Here is a 19,333-nt window from a genome sequence, read left to right on the forward strand (position 1 = left end):
ATATCCAGTTGTTTATATGCAAATATTGGAAGAAATACTGTAAAACATATGTTCTGAATCAATGAATTATTTTGTGTTCTGCAGTTAAACTGTGAGGTGGAGATATGGCGGAATTCAATGTAAGTTCAAATCTTTGTTTATGAGCTTTCTATGGGAGAGTAAAATGATTTAACTTAAATTAAAATCATATTAAAAATTATAGTATTTTTAGTAATGTATTTATATTAACCCTCTGGGGACCAGAGTGTTTTTGGGGCCCTTGGGATGTTTTGACATGCACTGACATTTGTGCTTTTTTCAGTTATTTATAAACATGTTAATGGCAAAGGTGTAAATTCACTCTATATAGCACAAACTTGGCTACCATGAGATCTGAGCAACATGTATGTACATGTTTGTATTTTTAATAGAATAATGTTTATGCGTGGTTATTGAAAAAAATAAAAATGAAAGTTGCTGAAATAAGACCACAAAACACATATTGATTATTTCTTCACAAGACTTTTGAAAATTGTATCACATAGCCTAGAATATTTGCTCCAAAACTATGTGAGAATCATCCTGACTACTCATTCAGATAAGTCAATAAAGTCTTTTACATTTTTAATGACGTGTTTTGTTTGAGAAAGCTTTATGCAGGAGGCTTGATCTCTCATTAATATGTATGGCATTCCACACCTGAGAAAGACAAAGACCCTCCCATAATGGCCCTATTAGGTGCTATCAGGCCATATCATTACAGGAGCCTTGCACAAAGAATGAGGAGATTTAAAAAAGAATGGCTTTTAGATTGTTTGGATATTATAAGGAAAATACAGGGTGCATACGTCTGGACACTTCTATCACACACCCTTCACCATATAGACATGGTTTTATTTCAGTTCAAAGTTAGAGTTGGAAACATCTTGAAAAGAAAATTGTCTTTCTCCATAAATGTCTTAGTTTGATCATACATATTTCAAAGTTGAGGATTCATTATTTTGATATAGCTTGAACAAACACTATAACATCTTAGTTGATTAGTTTATTGACAAAACATACTATATATTTAACATATGAGCAGAAACTCCTAAAAAAGCTTATTTGATGTCTATTTTAGAGTAAAAACTTTATCCAAAACGAGTCAACGAAATGTTGTCTGTTATTTAGTCTGTAACAGTGCGTATCTGTGCGTTCATTCATTCATTCACACACACACACACACAAACTGTGTGACACAAACATGATTCACATTTAACAGTATGCTATTTTTCCGTTTACAGACACTACGTTATTCTATATCGCGATTAGAACAAAGCACTTGCAAAAAACACTTACTTCTCAGCTGAATCTGTTCATCCTCGAAGTGAAAATAACCCAGTGGTAAATGTCCCAGGATTGTTCCACATATAGCCGCGCAAGACGACAGTAGATTAATCTGACTAAAAAATAATGTGTGTTTTCAGAGTTCATGGGCGTTAACGCGTCTCAATGTGTTGCTTCACATATTTGCGTTTGAATAGCGCGTGCTCTCCGTGGGCGTGTCACATTACCACAGATAATCAGCTGAGAGAACGATAATGAGATGGGCTGACACGTCTCTCTTTTTATATAGATGACATAAACGGAGAATAATAATTTTAGTTTTGAATCGGATCATTTAAAAGTACAAACTCAAATGATTTAAAAGATATATTGCTTATGGCTGGGTGAATAGTATTAGCTGAGTTGTGTTGAAGATTAGAGACGTGCTCCAGAAAAAAAGTTCACGGTGACCGAGAGGCAGAACGCACACCCTGTTTATTTTCTTTATTTTACAAAAGCACAATATTTTATTTCGATTGTATGTGGGCACATAAAAAAGTAGACATTTAACAGATTATTTTCTCATATTTCTTAACTCTATATGAACAGAAATGATGGTAGTACTTTAAGTCTATTTTTCTGCTATGTGAAAAAAAACGAGCAAAACGCGCCGGCGCGTTTCTGGTCCCCAGAGGGTTAAGGGTTCCAAGCACCAGAGGCTTCATCAAACCTTAATTATCAGTGAAGATTACTGATTAACTTTGCTTAAAAAACCACATCATATTTCAAAAGATTCACTTCTATCACCTAATTGGTGCTTTGACCCCGATAAGTGCTTTCTTAAACAATTAATTTAAATTGACACTTACTTTGATATTGTATCAGGGCAACTGAAAATATGCTTTAACATTTGGGGGAAAATATATAAATGATTTCCATGTGTCAGTTCATTGGTCACAATAGTCAGTCAATGAATTCACATACTGCATGGAATTTTGTATGAATGTACAATTTAAAGAAACTAGTTCATGTGCAGACTAGAGGTCGACCGATACGTGTTTTTCTCTGGCCGATGATGATATTTAGAAATCTGGGCAGCCGGTGGCCGATATATGATGCCGATATGTTTGGCCGATTTTCCTTTTTTTTCCCCCTTCATTTCATAAAATCTCACCGTTAATAAGAAGTTATACAGAAAACTGCTTAGATTAAACATTTACTGAACACAAACCTCTCCAATTAGTGCACTTGTATGAAATAAATGTAAAAAAAATGATGTAAACGTTAAATATTAAAATAGGTCATCAAAAATCTAGACTGTCACATTTTAAATTCGAATTTATTGAAAGGATAGGCCCTTGAGATGTAACATCTCATTTTCAAGGGGGTCCTTAAAAACACAAACAGAATAATAACACAAAACACAACAACCTTACAAAACAAAAGAAATGCTCAACCTGTCCCCCACACACACAAACCATCAGGAACATCAACAGTTAATAACTGAAAATCCTCGAATTCTCAAAAAAGTAGAAGAAAAATCAGAGAAACAGGAAGATTATTCCAGTCAAAGGGGGCTTCATACTGAAATGACCTACGTCCGACTTCACTGAAAATTTTAGGAACAAGAAAAAAAGGATATTGTGTATGTCTAAGTGAATAAGAAGAACTATATGGACTCAAAAATTGTTTCAAATAAAAAGGACAAACAAAATAAACACATTTAAAAATAACCAGAAGCCAATGGAATTGTCTTCTAGATTTAGGATGCAACCAATTCATACATGACAATGAGGAGTACAATATGGACACCTTAACACAAATCTGCACAAAGAATTGTAAACAACATTAAGATGTAAACAAGGCTTAAGATAAATATCATGGGTATTTTGATAAACAATGTCGGCATAATCAATAAGAGGTCATATTAACTGAGAATCATTTATTTTCCTGACTTGAAATGTAAAACAATTGATTGAGCGATAAAATAAACGCAAACAATAATATGTTCTATTAACAATATAATCAATATGGGACTTAAAAGTAAGTTCAGGATCAATCCAAAGGCCAATATATTTAAATGAATCAACATGATCAAGAGATAAGCCATCATCAAAAATAATATTCAAATCAGAAGGATATAAATGACAACTATAAGTAAGACTCTTGTTGGCGTACTCTGGCTAGAACTCCTGGGAGCAGAGATACTGGAGGAAATGCATACAGGCGCATATACGCATAAATGCATACAGGTGCATTTTGGGCCATGTGTGCGCCATCGGATCCAGACCCAGGGGGGCTGGGTGACTCAGAGAGAAGTAGAGGGGACATTGCGGTGTAAGATGGGAGGCGAAGAGGTCCACCACCAGTAAAATCTGGTCCAGATCTGTTTTACTACATCTGGGTGGAGTTTCCATTCCCTTGTGTGTAATTTCTGTATGGACAGTAAATCTGCTCCCACATTCAGATACCCCGGAATGTAAACTGCCCTGAGTGACAGGAACTTACCCTCGGCCCAGAGAAAAATCTGCCTCGCTATTCTGTTCAGATGCGTGAGCCCAGACCTCCCTGGGGATTTATGTAAGAGACTGTCGCTGTGTTGCCACACTAGGACATGGCAGCCTCTCAACTGGGGGAGAAAATATTTCAGGGCCAGAAATACAGCCATCAGCTCGAAACAATTGATGTGCCAATTGAGCTGATGACTGTAACGACTGAGATAAATCAGACACAATTATTTGTTATATATAACTAATAATCTTTAACACTCACTCTGGGATCTATATTACCATCCCCCCAACTAGGACAAGAACCATGACTACTATCAGATAAGATGGCTTTATTGCTATGAAAAATGTGGTCATGTGGTCAAGACCTAGCCCACAGGAAAGACAGAAACAGACCTTAGAACAGACTTTCCTGCATTCATTTTTAGACAAACTGCTCTATAAATGAACATGCATCCCAGGACACTGTGTGAATGATTTACTTTCTTGATTTAGTGTATTTTAATTCTATTTTTTTTATACTGTGTATTTTATGATAGAACCAAAGGTCAATCTAACCTCACCTATACCATGTTTGGTCTCTATAACTTGGTACTTTGAAGATCAAAATGATGGTGTACATGATATTTCGATAGCTGCGCAACATATTTAATATTACAAGAATCTTTCATAGTTTCTTCATAAGCAACCAATCCAGCTGCACATGCAAATGAGCACGCTTAAAACAAAGATTCATAAATCAATCACAGAGGAATTTTCCTACTTGGAAATTCCACCCTTCTCATTGGTCAAGCAAACCCGGAGAGGTGGGGCTTTTCTCAGGCTTAATTGGAGACAAATTCACAGTGACCTCTCTCTTCTTCTGGCCTTCACTGCTGCTTCTTTGCGTTGATGTCTGTGGAGCCCCTGGCAGGCCGTGACCACAGCCTGCTATGGCTTCACTCTCCCAACAGAGTTAGACTGTATTTGATTAAATCCAACTCTACCATCACTGAATGGGCAACCATTAACTTCTCTTGTACGTTCGGGTTGCTGCCCTACGGGGTCGCAGCAGGCCTTGACTCACAACCAGCCATGTGGCATGTGCTCATCAACGTTTGACACTCAAGGAACCATCAAAATCCCTTTTTCAGGATCTTCATGAAATGCTTTCACTGCAAAAGTCATGCAAGTATATATTTAATGAGGTGCTCTGAAAATAATAAGCTGATGGTTCTTTTCATGTTCAATGAATCTGACACTGGTCAGTACACGTGGGGGGACACCGTAAATCCGTGGGCGGGGCTAAACAGGCCGTGTTCAAGTAGGCGTTGATCTTCTTCTGCGGAGGTTTTATCCCCTTTGACATCATAGATCCCCATTTTGAAAAACCTGTCGTTCGCTGAGCCTGGTGTCAATAAAAGCTTTTATTGGACTAACAAGGAAGTTTTCAGTTCTGAAACTTACAGGATATTCTTATAGTATGATGGCCTCTTATATGTAGTGTTGCTTTCGTCAACGAAAATTATGACGAAATATCACTTGACGAAAACAAGACGAGACGCAATGTAAATGCTGGTCATGTGACGATGACTAAAATTAAAATGTATAATGCAATATTGTTGACGAATAAAAACGAGACTAAATGTGGTTTACAAAATAAAAACTATGCTAAAATGTCTCTTCATTTTCGTTGACCAAAACGAGACGAAGTGTAACGTCACAACGAATGAGAGAGTTGTGCGTGAGCCCATAAATTTAAGCTTGCTTTGAATTCTGGTTTGCGATCTGGTCACCCGATTATCAGTGAATTTAACAATATTATTCCATTAGTTATTCCGTTAAAATGTCTCATTGATATATTTGACACATTCATAAATCATTACTTTTGCCGATTCACAGCTGTTAGCCTATGGGCAGCATCACCCTCCTGTTACATGAACGCCTCACCACCGCATCAGCACCGAAAACATGGAGATTTTATTTTAGAGAATAATTGCACAACCTATTCGATATTCTATAATTAAATAAACTAATCGAATATTCACAAATCGTGACTCATCCCTGCATGGAATCTCTTGTTTCTTTTCCCAAATCTTCACCTACATCTCATTAATTTTCTAAGAGGATTATAAATGTTTCTTCATGTAATTAGGCCTATTATATTCGTATTCTTTACTGTGGTAAAGTAGAAAAACGCTGTAGGACAGATAGCCTACATTTGTACTTGCATGTCAAATTCTTTGTCAAAAACAGTTTGTGCTTGTTATTAGACATGGTAAGGTTTAGTTGTAGGCTAAAGCGCGTTTTAAACGCGCGGGTGATTTTTTGTTTCACTTTCTCTAGCAGCGCAATATCAAACATATCCTAAATGTCTCGCCTCTGTGGAGGATAAAATTCGCTCTTCAGACCATTTTACATCAAGTAGAAAACATGAAGATATCATGAAGTCTCTTTCCTGCTCGTGTCCCACATCCACATCCCTCTCAAATAGTGGTATGCTATATAAGGGGTCTTTGTGTGGTAGCCTAATATAAAACGATTTTTTTTAACAACCCCCCCCAACCACCGCCAGTAGTTGGTCCATTAACACCAAGGTGGTGAAAAAACTGCCACAGTCACAGCTCTAAATATAATAAGATAACCTTGTTTGAAATACTATATTGACTGTGTTAAATAGAATTGAATTACAATTTTCAATGATTAAAACTAGACTAAATGTCATCAGTTACCGTCGACTAAAACTTGACTAGACTAAAAAGAGTATGAATGTGACTAAAACTAACAAAAACTAAAATTACAGCTTGACACAAAGACTAAAACTAAAATTAAAACAGGCCGCCAAAAACAACACTACTTATATGTCAAAAGTTCAAGAATTGTTTTATTTCTCAGTTCATCACCCCTTTAATAAAACTTGTGCACAATATCTATTTGGTTCTGTTTCACGCTTGCAACAAAGTTTATTTTACGATTTAGATTTTGACTAAAGGCTCTTAGTACTGTGGAGTAAGAAAGACATTTTCCTCCCCCGGAAATTAATATTTCTTAGAATTAATAAACAATTAACCCTGAGTGTTCACGGGACAAACAGGTGGGTTGATTGTAATATTAATTGTACTACATTAAGGTAGTACAATTAATGTACAAAGACACGATAAGTATTTGGTTTACTCCATGACTTCGATAGTTCGTCATGGAGGTCCTCGAGGAAAGGGAGAGAATGGTGTTTCATATTTCAAAAAATGAACTAGTTCATAGTTCTTTTTTTCCATATGTTGCTGCGAGCTTTTTTTTTTTATTCATTATTTTATTATTGCCACAGCCCATATACAACCACAGACAGCAATTATTTTATCGATGGGCAAAGTTTGCACAGAAATGTAAGATTTTTCCTATCCTCACCGACCTTGTCATAAAACTCGTTTAAATGATCATACGACGCCTCCTCGCTCGCTGCTTTGTCGACTACATGCTGCTTTTTGTTTTGATGGCGCATGCGGCGGTGCGACACTGGTGGTTGGTGTTGCCAGATTGGGTGTTTCTTTCGCTACATATTAAGGCCCGTTTACAATGTGTTTTAGCCGGGTTTTCGCCTGGAAGGCTCTATAGAAATCTGGCACCCTATTGAACGAAGTTAAACTGAGAGAGTGTGCGTTCACAGACACCAGAATGAACGAGTTCACAGTAACGTTCATCAGGCAGTAATACAGTACGTTCAGTTCACATTCGCCCAAAATATGAACGAGTTAATGAACTATCGTTCATTGAACGCGTTCAGGCACAACACTGATACAGAGATAACCGGAGTAGCAGAGCGAGCTGAGTGACGCTTTCAAGAACGCACTGTTCCTGGTATTGAGAATGTCGGTGCTTGTCTTCTTGTGACAAACAGCCACATGCCGAGAAGCAATATGACGCTTTCTTCTTCGCACGAAAATGACGTTGATCGCTTCTTTCCAGCATATAGGCTACACCACGCCTATCAAGTGAGGGTACTGTTGGTGGTGGAAACGCAAGCCGGATCAGGGTTTACCGACCCGAATCGTACCGTACTGTTTGGTGGAAATGAGCCTTTATTGCGCTCTTATTCTACAATGCTCAGTCTGTTATTCGTGCATACCCGCAGGCCGAAATGAAAAAGAACTTCAATCGGAGGTCGTATAATCATAGTGCTTCTAGGTGAGAGAGCACGGCAGAGAGGGAGAGAGCGAGAGACCTTGCGTGTGTGCTTGAAAGCTAGTCTCACAACCCCCCCCCCCCCCCCCCGGTCAACAACTTATTCAAACCCGCTGATGATGTCACTCTTGCCTGTCTTCAAAACTTGAGAGCCCTGAGTCCATGTAGCAAAACCCAGTCAAGGCCATCACTGCCCTTAGGCCTCAACTAACATTCAAATGGAAGTATGGGTGACATACATTCACCGGCCACTTTATTAGGTACCCCATGCTAGTAACGGGTTGGACCCCCTTTTGCCTTCAGAACTGCCTCAATTCTTCGTGGCATAGATTCAACAAGGTGCTGGAAGCATTCCTCAGGGAGTTTGGTCCATATTGACATGATGGCATCACACAGTTGCCGCAGATTTGTCGGCTGCACATCCATGATGCGAATCTCCCGTTCCACCACATCCCAAAGATGCTCTATTGGGTTGAGATCTGGTGACTGTGGAGGCCATTTTTAGTACAGTGAACTCATTGTCATGTTCAAGAAACCAATTTGAAATGATTAGAGCTTTGTGACATGGTGGAAGTAGCCATCAGAGGATGGGTACATGGTGGCCATAAAGGGATGGACATGGTCAGAAACAATGCTCAGGTAGGCCGTGGCATTTAAACGATGCCCAATTGGCACTAAGGGGCCTAAAGTGTGCCAGGAAAACATCCCCCACACCATTACACCACCACCACCAGCCTGCACAGTGGTAACAAGGCATGATGGTTCCATGTTCTCATTCTGTTTACGCCAAATTCTGACTCTAACATCTGAATGTCTCAACAGAAATCGAGACTCATCAGACCAGGCAACATTTTTCCAGTCTTCAACTGTTCAATTTTGGTGAGCTCTTGCAAATTGTAGCCTCTTTTTCCTATTTGTAGTGGAGATGAGTGGTACCCGGTGGAGTCTTCTGCTGTTGTAGCCCATCCGCCTCAAGGTTGTGCGTGTTGTGGCTTCACAAATGCTTTGCTGCATACCTCGGTTGTAACGAGTGGTTATTTCAGTCACTGTTGCCCTTCTATCAGCTCGAACCAGTCTGGCCATTCTCCTCTGACCTCTGGCATCAACAAGGCATTTCCGCCCACAGAACTGCTGCTCACTGGATGTTTTTTCTTTTTTGGACCATTCTCTGTAAACCCTAGAGATGGTTGTGCGTGAAAATCCCAGTAGATTAGCAGTTTCTGAAATACTCAGACCAGCCCTTCTGGCACCAACAATCATGCCACGTTCAAAGTCACTCAAATCACCTTTCTTCCCCATACTGATGCTCGGTTTGAACTGCAGGAGATTGTCTTGACCATGTCTACATGCCTAAATGAACTGAGTTGCCGCCATGTGATTGGCTGCTTAGAAATTAAGTGTTAACGAGCAGTTGGACAGGTGTACCTAATAAAGTGGCCGGTGAGTGTATATTTAAAGGAACAGTCAGTATCGCCCTCTACTGGCTCATTTCCTTCAGAACAGTATCTGCCGGGTACTTTCCAGTATCATGCGCTAAAATATTAAAATAGGCAAGGCTTAAAAACACAAAAATTACTGTTTCTTGGGAAGTTACCAGGTAGTCCTCTTCAAAACGTTAGCAGGCAGAGAGGGACTGTCAATCTGCAACGTCACATGTTCCACATCAACGCTTAGCTGCCCTCAGAAGTGCCTGACTATTAATCGGCCTAATTTACAGCACCGTCGGCCGATGCCAATTCATTCAAAAATGCCCAAAATTTTTACTACCTCTAATACAGACCTCAAAAGCACTTTAACATCATGAGCTAAAACAAATTTATAACCAAGTGAAAGTTAAATTAATACATTGCTTATTTCTAGCAAAAAATTATAATTTGGGGGGACATTTGTAACTTTTTGGTTACACTATTTTATCAAATCTTTTGAAATAAAATAAAAATAAAATCTGCTACACTCTAAAGCTGTTTTTTCCCTACTAAATGGTGTAACTTAATGTGAAGCAAAAAAGAGAGCTTGTGTTGCTACAGGGTGAGGTGGGCTGTAACACTACAGAAACCATGAGCATTAGTTAATATTAGCTATTACATCAGTGGTTCTCAAACGGTTTTGGTTGCGCCCTCCTTTCAAACTTTAAAAAAAATATGGCGAAACAAATCTTTCCGCTTTTATATATATATATATATATATATATATATATATATATATATATATATATATATATAAAAGCGGAAAGATTTGTTTTAAATTGAAAAACGTGCAATGAAAAACAGGAATAGTTTCAATTTGTCATGTCATTGAATCATAACAGTAAGAGAGAATAATAGACCAGAACTTGAACTTTAACTTTAAATAAACAACAACATTTAAATAATTAAGTGATGTTTTGGCTGGACACTATATAAAAGCGCCAATATATAGCAGCTTTGGGGAGTACCTCACGAGCTCAGCTTCTTGTTGGTCTTCTCACCGGAACGCGCACAGAGCCGCGTTCACAATAGCAGCTTGTGATTCGGTCCGCTGAAAGAGGTGTTTTTCTATGGCGAGCAACTTCTGTGTTGGGCTTGTTCCAACGGTCTGAAGAAGAACGATTCAGTGTAATTGCCGTTCGTTGCCGCTTTATAAAGGCAGAGCGCTAACCGCTTTCACGCACTTGAACGGCGTAGTAACGTAACGGCTGTTTGTTTTTTGTTCTGTTTTTTTCTGCTAATCTCCCGCGCCCCCCTCTGCAGTAACCTTGCCCCACACTTTGAGAACCACTGTATTACATGATGCATTAAATGTTAACTTCTTTAGATCCTCTTCCTCGTACACTTTGAGCATGTCATTTAAAGGCTGTTTCTGTATTCCTTAAAGTCCTTAGAGTTCAACAAATCATTGTTTAGGGCGTCACAAAGTTTGATCTTACTTACATGTTTGATATAGTTAATGATTTGTTGAACACTGTGGGCACAATCAACAATATTTACTGAAACAGATGTGATAGACAAGTTATTAAGGGCAGTAATCTTCTTTCTAAAGCCCCCACGCCGTCGCAGAAACTCTGACTGCAGTGAAGTCAGCTGTGCTTCAGTTCGCAGTCTTGATCACCCTCCTTCTTTCAGACGTGAGTTTGTCAACTACATTATGAACTTTTCCTGTCACGTTGTTTTTGATCAGCAACATCTGATGTCACAAATAATGTAACAGTAATTCAAAAGTTATTTATATTGTTATTTATTTATTAATATCATTGTTGAAAATGCTTAATATCAAATACAGGTGATGGAAATCAACCGGTGGGGAATCGGTAAGCTTTTCTTCCTTGTGTTAGCCAGTTAAATAACATCATCTTGTTGTGTTGACCTTAAATGTCAACTTGCAACAACAAACGGCCCTATCTGATCTCCAAATGAATTCTCTCTCTCTGTAGATCCCGTCATGATGCCACCCTCATTAATCCAGGTCCCCCAAGACTTTACCAACTGAACAAAGAAAGAAAACATATTAATGGGACTGAAAAAAAGGTCAGACGATGGACATATGGACGAAGAGACAGAAACAAACAGAACAAAGTCATACTGATGGTGGGAGAAACCGGCGCTGGGAAAACCGCCATGATCAACACCATGGTGAACTACTTACTGGGAGTGAAGTTTGAGGATCAAGAGTTTTATCAAATCACAGAAGAAGAAAAACAAGAAGCTCAATCCCAATCCCTGACATCTGAGATCACAGTTTATGAGGTGTTTGTTGAAGACAACCCAACATCTCTGACCATCATTGACACTCCAGGAATCGGAGACACTGAAGGATGCGATAGAGAAAGAGAGATTTCTGATGATCTGGGCAGGTTATTTTCAGATGAGGATTTTCACTGTATTGATGCCGTGTGTTTTGTGATGAAGGCGTCTCAAAATCAACTCTCTGGAAAAGAGCATTACATACTCCAGTCAGTTCTGTCTCTGTATGGCAAAGATATAGAGAAGAACATAGTGTTCATCATAACACACTCGGATGGAAGACCTCCAACCGATGCTCTTAGTGCCATTGACACAGCACAGATCCGCTGCAGAAGAGATGAAGACAAGGAACCTGTTCACTTCTTATTCAACAGCCAGCAGGAAGAAAAAAGAGCACATGCTCACAAATCATCATGGGAAATGGGAGAGAAAAGCATGGAAAGGTTTTTGAAACTCCTGTTAGAAAACAACAGAGAACAAACTCCGATGCCAGTAGATGTCAGGAAACCGTTTAAACAACTTGAAGCCTGTGTCTTCAATCTAATAGACCGTATTACAGAGAAAGAGTTAAAAATCAAAGAACGGATTGAAATCCTGGAAGCCATACGACAGAACAGAGACAAGATCGAGAAATCTCAGAACTTTAAGTTTAGTGTGAACAAAACTGTCAAAGAAAAAGTCTTGATTGAATTCAAATTATTATCATTGAGCAATTACGCAACCTGCTGCCCTGTGTGTGAGGAAAACTGTCATCAGTTTGGTTGCTGGTGGGTCACTTTCAATGACCTCTCAGGATGTGACGTCATGAAAGACGGCCACTGCGCTGTGTGTACAGGGAGATGTCCTCACAGGAGACACGTCAAAGGTAATGAAAAATATGTGGTAAAGACAGAGAGAGTTGAAATGTCATTTGATGAACTTAAACAGAAGTATGAATCCACCGGTGACCTGCCTGAAACCAGCTTTGATCAAACAAAATATAAAGATGACACTAGAAAGGAACACGAAAAAGACAAGAAAGAGTCTGAAAATAAAACAAAAATAGAAGAAAACCTGAAGAGAGATCTGGAGAAGATTAAAGCAGAAAAGTCCACTCTGCTTTATGAAGCTTATAAGCTTATCATGAATCTGTCAAAGAACCTAATAACAACAGACTGGTATTTCACTGCTCAACATCTGGATTTTTTCATTCCCAGACTGGAGGAGGAGGAGGGAAAAGGTAAAAGGGTGCGGGACCTGGAGGAAGTGAGGACATCTTTAGAAGACTGGGAAAACAGATTTAGCCAGCAGAATTGGGTTGTGCGGGGAACGCGTTATCTGTCTGATCAAGTAACCAACCTTTTTCCCAGGAGACCCCCCGCAGAACAACAGCAGAAACATTTAAATAGTAACATTACCAACTATAACCAAATTTGACTTACATCATAATGTTGTCATGTACTATTTGATATTGACTAAAATGTTTTATAAAACGATAAACCTAATATTCCAGCCTTTATTCCAGAAACAGGATGAGTAAAAATTATTATAGGTATTTTATCAGATCAATGAATAATTCTAGATACCTTTTTATCCGAGTTGTTTCGATTTTCATAAAGCATATTAGCTTATTTTTCAGCACAAACAACCGTGCATACAAATTTGGTCTGAGTTTCACAAACAATAAACGCAGACAGATTGAATGAAAATGTAAATCCAGTGTCTGTCAGAAGGTGGCGCTTGTGAACAGCAGAAATACAGCCGTTTCCCGGTAGCCAAAGCAGCGCTGAGCTTATAAACACTTTACACGGAGGGAGGATGAACAGAAAATGTCATCTAAACTTCTCTCCAGGCAGCAGTTTCCTTCAGAGATACATTCATAGAATTCATTCATACTTTAATTCATATAATTTCCTCAGCACTTGTAAAATTTGTAAAACCTCTCTCACTTCTCTCCGCCATTTTTCAAACAAAACGAAACCTGCGCTGCAAGCCTGTGTCTGCATGAGACGGTTGCTTTCTTTGCTTAATTCTGGACAGTATTCACCATGAATTTTTCAAATCCTGGGAATTAAATACAGTTTTAATGATGATTAAAATATTAAACTGTAATACTAACCGCTGGAGATTGCATAGCGGTCTATTGTCAAACTGGTTATCGTTTCATCTCAAACCCTCAAACTAGAGTGAGCTTATAGCGACCCCTCGTGAATCTTTAGTGACCCCTAGTGCTACACTGCAAACAATAATACTGTAAAATAACTGTAATCTCCTGGCAGCTGTGGTTGCCAGTAATGAACTGTAATAATGTACTGCTCGTGTGTAAAAGTATTTAGCAAACAGCTTATCACTGCATCGGTGTGATGGCTAAGGCCACACTTAATAAACATTTCATTTGAATGGTTCTAGTTTTTCTCTTTCTTTTTTGTATGAGAAATTAATATTTCTTTTGCTTTAGGGGATGCATGTTTTTTCTACTTATTTGTACATTTTTATGTATTTCTTTTTTTTCATATTATTTACCCAGAGCGGTGCTACGTTGTCTCTGTATGCGTGCATTGAATATCAAAGAGTCTCAAAGCCAATAATTATTAATTACTAGAGTGCACCCTAGTGAGGGAATGAACCACAACAAAGAAATGGGCATGACAATGTATTTAATTTTATTTGAATGCGTGTATCTCACTCATGGTTCTGCCGGGATCATGACTGCAACATGGAACAATGGCTTGGAATTAAAAGGGTAAAGGTGTCCTTTATCGTTTGTTGGGAATTGTGGGAAATATAGTTTTTTGGAACAAATGTTAATTGGTAATTTGAATGTTTAAAGTATATATTTGTGTGTTTTTAAGTTTAGTATTACTTTATGGTAAATGTGATTTCATATTTTTATTGAGTTTATATATTTTTATATTACATTTTATATTACATATTGAGTTAATTGGATACATTTTTCTGTGTTTGAGTTAGTACTAGTGAGGGATCCCTGAGAAACACCTGAAACCCAGACACAGATGGGATGCTGTCCCATTTATTAGGTTTTTTCCCCTCTTTCTTCTGCACTATTTTGTGACCTGTACCTTAGTTGCAGTCAATAAAAATACACTTTTTCTTTGACTCTATGAGTGTCTCCTGAAATGTTTGTGGAAGATCCCTTACAATCAGCAACTACACAGTTACTGCTTTTAAATAAAGCAACATGCAGCATAACATCAGTGTTTCTCTGCTCATCTCTGCCTGAAGCACAGGCTCTGCTCTCCAGCTCAATGCAATCGCAATGGCGCAATATTTTTTTGTTATTTAAAGAGCGAGTTAGTAATTTGCGCCTGTAGGCGGGTTCACAACGCGCTTATACTCTGCTCATTACCACACAAACACACTCTGCTTATTACACACACAAACACACTCTGCTTATTACACACAAAAACATGCCAAATACTTCAAAATAAAAGGATTACAATATATGGTGGAATCTGACTTGTCCCGTAGATAGTCTGCTCGTGCGCTTTAACCTCTCACTCACTCTCTCACACACACACACACACAGCTTTAACCTTGCGCACGAGCAGATCCGTTTCCACTCTGGAGTTCAGTCTTTTCCACTATCAAATTCCATCATATAGCAAATCTGCCATGGCGCGAGCACAACTGGCTTTTAAAGGGAATGGGAGATGAGACTCTGCGTTCTCTCCATGTGCCGGGAGCGCCGACCATTCTTCCCGTCATTAAACTAGCAAAAGTGGATTCAGACCAACCTAAGTGGCCTTGCGCCCTGCGCTTTAGACCATGCGCTTAGATCCATAAAAAAGGGCTTAAAGTGTCTGGAGATTGGATTTAAAGCTCCAGTCTGGCGTTTTTCCTCTTTGTCGCCATCTCTGTTCGAAATCTGCAATTGAAAGTCATTCGCGGAATTATCAACTTTACAAATGAAGAGTTTGGTTCCAAAACGCAATAAATCCATTTAGATTAATTTGAGTAAAAATGTGTTTTCTTTACCAAGAAAGTGGAAAGATGAAAACCACTATTTTCTGTTTCAAACGTTCACATAGGATTTGTAGGTCATAATAACAAAAAAAATTAAAATCCAGGTTTTGATTTTCAAAGATTTATTATAAAAACGGATTATTTTTTCCCCCAAAATGCAATAAATCCATTAAAATAAAAAATAAAAATGCAATTAATCCATTGAATCAATATAAAAGTTTTTTTTTTCATATTGAAACTGTTGAAAATACACAACAACGTAAGTTTATTAGTATAATATTTTTATTAAGAACTGTAAAGAAGATTGAAAACATTTTTCCTCCTCCCGAGTGCCTCATCTTCTTAATCTCCTCACGTAAATGATTCGATTTCGATGCCTTACGTTTCTTACCCACCGCAGAAACAACCACAGGTTCATCAATGCCTCAAAATTATTCATTTTTTTGTTTGTTTGTTGATCGAAAAGTACAAAATCGATAAGAAGAACTAGGAAGCCGGGTGTATTTAAGCGCTGCCGTTACTGTTTACATTGCGTGGAATGGTGCGTTGTGATTGGTTGAGAGCGGATATATCGCATTCTGCAGAGAAGGGAGACTGGCGTTTGTCGCGGTTTGGAAAGAAAGGGAGAAAACATGACAGAATAACACGGCGGATATCGCATTTTACTTAAAATTAAACATTGACTTTTCAATACCAACCAGATACAATACTGATTTTTGCAGTAACTAATTTTTTTTCAAAATGGCGTTTATCGCGTTTTGGAACCAAACTCTTCAAATGTCGTCCACCCTCGGCGCGGCACAGCGCGGATGAACACAGTGTTTGAGGAGAGTAGTGTGTGTCTGTCAGTCACCGCGCCGGTGTGGATACTGGCATTCAGAATCACAGATTATTCTTTTTGGAAGTATGACCAACATAATAATTTTTCTCCGGAAAATGTCCTCTGAACAAGTAAGAAACATCCACTTTTGTTCTGGTTCTGACATTGCAGTAAATCACGCTGATTAAATCTAACAATCGCGTATAAGTTATCATATCACGCAAAACCGTGCAAATTATACTTTGTTCTCAAATTGTTAATGTTACCAACGTCAGCATTGCGTGACTACATGTAATGTCCTTCCGATATTATCCTTGTTTTCACATGGGTCCGGTTGCAGTCTCTGCTTTCTGTAAGTTAGCCACTCCGAAGTCTTTTGCATTTTACAGCGGGTGAGTCTCCAGTTGTCACTGATGATCGTCGTTTGAACCTTTCTGGATCCGCCATCAAATTAATAAGTTTAATTATATCCAGTGCTGTGAGAAAAGGCTATAAATCTCCACCTCCAGCATCGTCACACTCAATATAGTCTACTAGCCGAGACTCTTCTTTATGTGTACAGATGTGTGTATGTGTGTGTACAGATGTGCTTATGTGTGTGTACAGATGTGACGTAATGACGCAAAGACTCGAATCTCCCGCGGAAATCCACCAGTACCACTGGAGTTAAAAACATTATTACAAGCTTACCGCTTTGGATCGAGCTACGGCAAGCAGATAGTTTTGAACACTGGCTGGTTATGTACTTGCTCAAATTTATTTTGGATAATTTTTAACCCCAAAAAAGCTACGGACTGCAGCTTTAATGTGGTAATAATAATAAAATAGTTATGATGGTTAATACAGGTCAGGTAACAAATCCAGTTTGTACAATGTTTACTGCTTAACGGAAAAAAAAAAATTGGGTTAAGTAATTCTCGACACTCGTCATTCATGGGTCCGCAGTGAGTGGTGTGTGTGTGTGTGTGTGTGTGATCGAGCAAGTGGCCTCAGTATCTGTGCACGTGGTAGGTACTGATCAATGAGGACGGGAACACCCAGGCCGGGAATCTCTTCAGAAGCTCGGAGCGCCTGGAGCCGGAGAAGTAATGAGCTGAGACGGGCAGAGTTTTAAATATTGAATGCTAGGGGTGTAAGTTCAACACCACAAAGCGCAAGACAAATGTCGTCCATTGTACAAACATATGTTCCCAACCCTTCTGCTAAGAAAATAATTATATATGCTTTTACTGCATCTCTCGTGTATCAACCAGGTGATGATACATGTACGTATAAGATACTTGAAGATACAGTTCAAGATACTTGGACGTTTCATTTTCTGTATGTAAAGTCCAGTAATTCCACATCTGGAAATCCCTAAACTGTTCAGACTTCAAAGTACACACTTGGTTTGAAAGATTTGAGATTTAAAGTGCCACTGTGTTGATGTAATTTCCACTGAAACAGGAAGAAGGGGCGGGGCATATCGAGTAGCTCCTCCCCTTTTTAAAATAGCCAATAACGTTTATATTACAGCTCGGCCAGAGCCATTGAGCAAAGCAGCATTTGACAATTTATGACTTATGCCACAGTCAGTTTCCCAATGGAAAGCATTTACACTGTCTGAATCGTTCCCTGACCCCTATATAGTGCACTATCCATTCATCATGTACACTCTAAAAAACACTGGGTTAAAAAGAACCCAATGTGGGTTGTTTTCAACCCAAGTGCTGGGTAGATATAGGAAAGAACACATTTTGGGTTAATTTTACACAGCAAATTGGGTTGTTTATTTAGCCGAGGATAATGCTCTGGATCTCGTGCACTTGTGTCGTGTTCAGCGGGGAACTTCTAACTTCAGACGCCGGCCTGCGATTCACCATAGACGAAATATGCTGTGACTCCATAACCTGTCCATAAACAGACAGTGTACAGTTCTGAGAACATATTTTAACACCATACGTATTTGTATTCGGTATATTTTTTAATAAATCATACAATTTTATGCAAGGCATCAGGCGTTTCCATCACGCGAAAAGACAGACACAAGTCACGTGACGTCCGGCCCAGGAGCTAGATAAATAGCTCAATCCATGGGTTGTTATACTTATCCAAGATCTGGGTAACACAAGAAAACGTCTCAGGTTACAAATGTAACCTTTGTTCCCTGAGAACAGGGAACGAGACAATACATCATCGACGTTATGGGGAACGCCTCAGGCGTGACAGGTGTCTGAAATCACTATCAAATCACGTCAATCACATTGACCGGCGACAGCCCGTGAATCATTAGCGTGAATGATTAACGTGCGACCTGGAAGTATATAAGGGCGCCTTGCAAACATGACAAATCACCTTATCGTCTGAAGGGACTGTACGGCAGGCAAGCCCCGAGGCATGGCAGGGAGACGTATTGTCTCGTTCCCTGTTCTCAGGGAACAAAGGTTACATTTGTAACCTGAGACGTTCCCTTTCGAAGGGAACTCAACAATACGTCATCGACGTTATGGGGAACGATATACCCACGCCGCCATGCTGAGGGGAGTGCATGCCCTCAGGCAGTGACAACTGTCAGAACCAGCAAATTCAAATGAAATGCTAGAACCACTCACCGTCAGGTCACACTGGGCTGTCAGTGACAGCATTCCCTACGGTCATAGCCCAAGCTATAAGCCTAGCAGGAAAACCTCCATAAACATGGTTAAATGAGAAGCCTACCCGGGCCTGCTCAAAGGCCTAGGACCACAACTTCAATTAGAAGGGGTCCCTTCTAGGGAATGTGGCTAGGGAACCCGAAGGAACCCCAGCCAGTCACTATTCAGGGGAACGTACTCACCCCGAAGTGCCACCAGGACGGCCTGACCTGGCGTCAGATACATAGACACTTAGTCTGGCCACTTCCT

At 39.2% G+C, this 19,333-nt stretch overlaps 2 protein-coding genes across 2 annotated transcripts in view; both read left to right on the plus strand.

Annotated features, from left to right (window-relative positions):
• The window catches only part of LOC130102557 (uncharacterized), a 160,622-nt gene that overhangs the window by 37,599 nt on the left and 103,690 nt on the right, over positions 1 to 19,333 (plus strand). The window lies entirely within an intron of this gene.
• Positions 87 to 17,540, plus strand: LOC130102524 (uncharacterized). Its single transcript, XM_056268482.1, has 5 exons — positions 87 to 119; positions 10,968 to 11,052; positions 11,208 to 11,235; positions 11,359 to 12,997; positions 17,463 to 17,540. The coding sequence occupies exons 1-5, from the start codon at positions 105 to 107 to the stop codon at positions 17,538 to 17,540; spliced, it is 1,845 nt and encodes a 614-aa protein (XP_056124457.1). The 5' UTR covers positions 87 to 104.

Source organism: Rhinichthys klamathensis, unplaced genomic scaffold (genome assembly GCF_029890125.1).
Source record: "Rhinichthys klamathensis goyatoka isolate OS25496 unplaced genomic scaffold, OSU_Roscu_1.1 h1tg000274l_1, whole genome shotgun sequence".
In the NCBI taxonomy this organism is placed as follows: Eukaryota; Metazoa; Chordata; class Actinopteri; order Cypriniformes; family Leuciscidae; genus Rhinichthys; species Rhinichthys klamathensis.

Bases quoted from the DNA above. Each gene is read 5' to 3' on its own strand.
- LOC130102524 (XM_056268482.1), top strand. The intron at 11,053-11,207 runs GTGAGTTTGTCA...TATCAAATACAG, and splicing joins TCACCCTCCTTCTTTCAGAC to GTGATGGAAATCAACCGGTG. The intron at 11,236-11,358 runs GTAAGCTTTTCT...CTCTCTCTGTAG, and splicing joins AATCAACCGGTGGGGAATCG to ATCCCGTCATGATGCCACCC.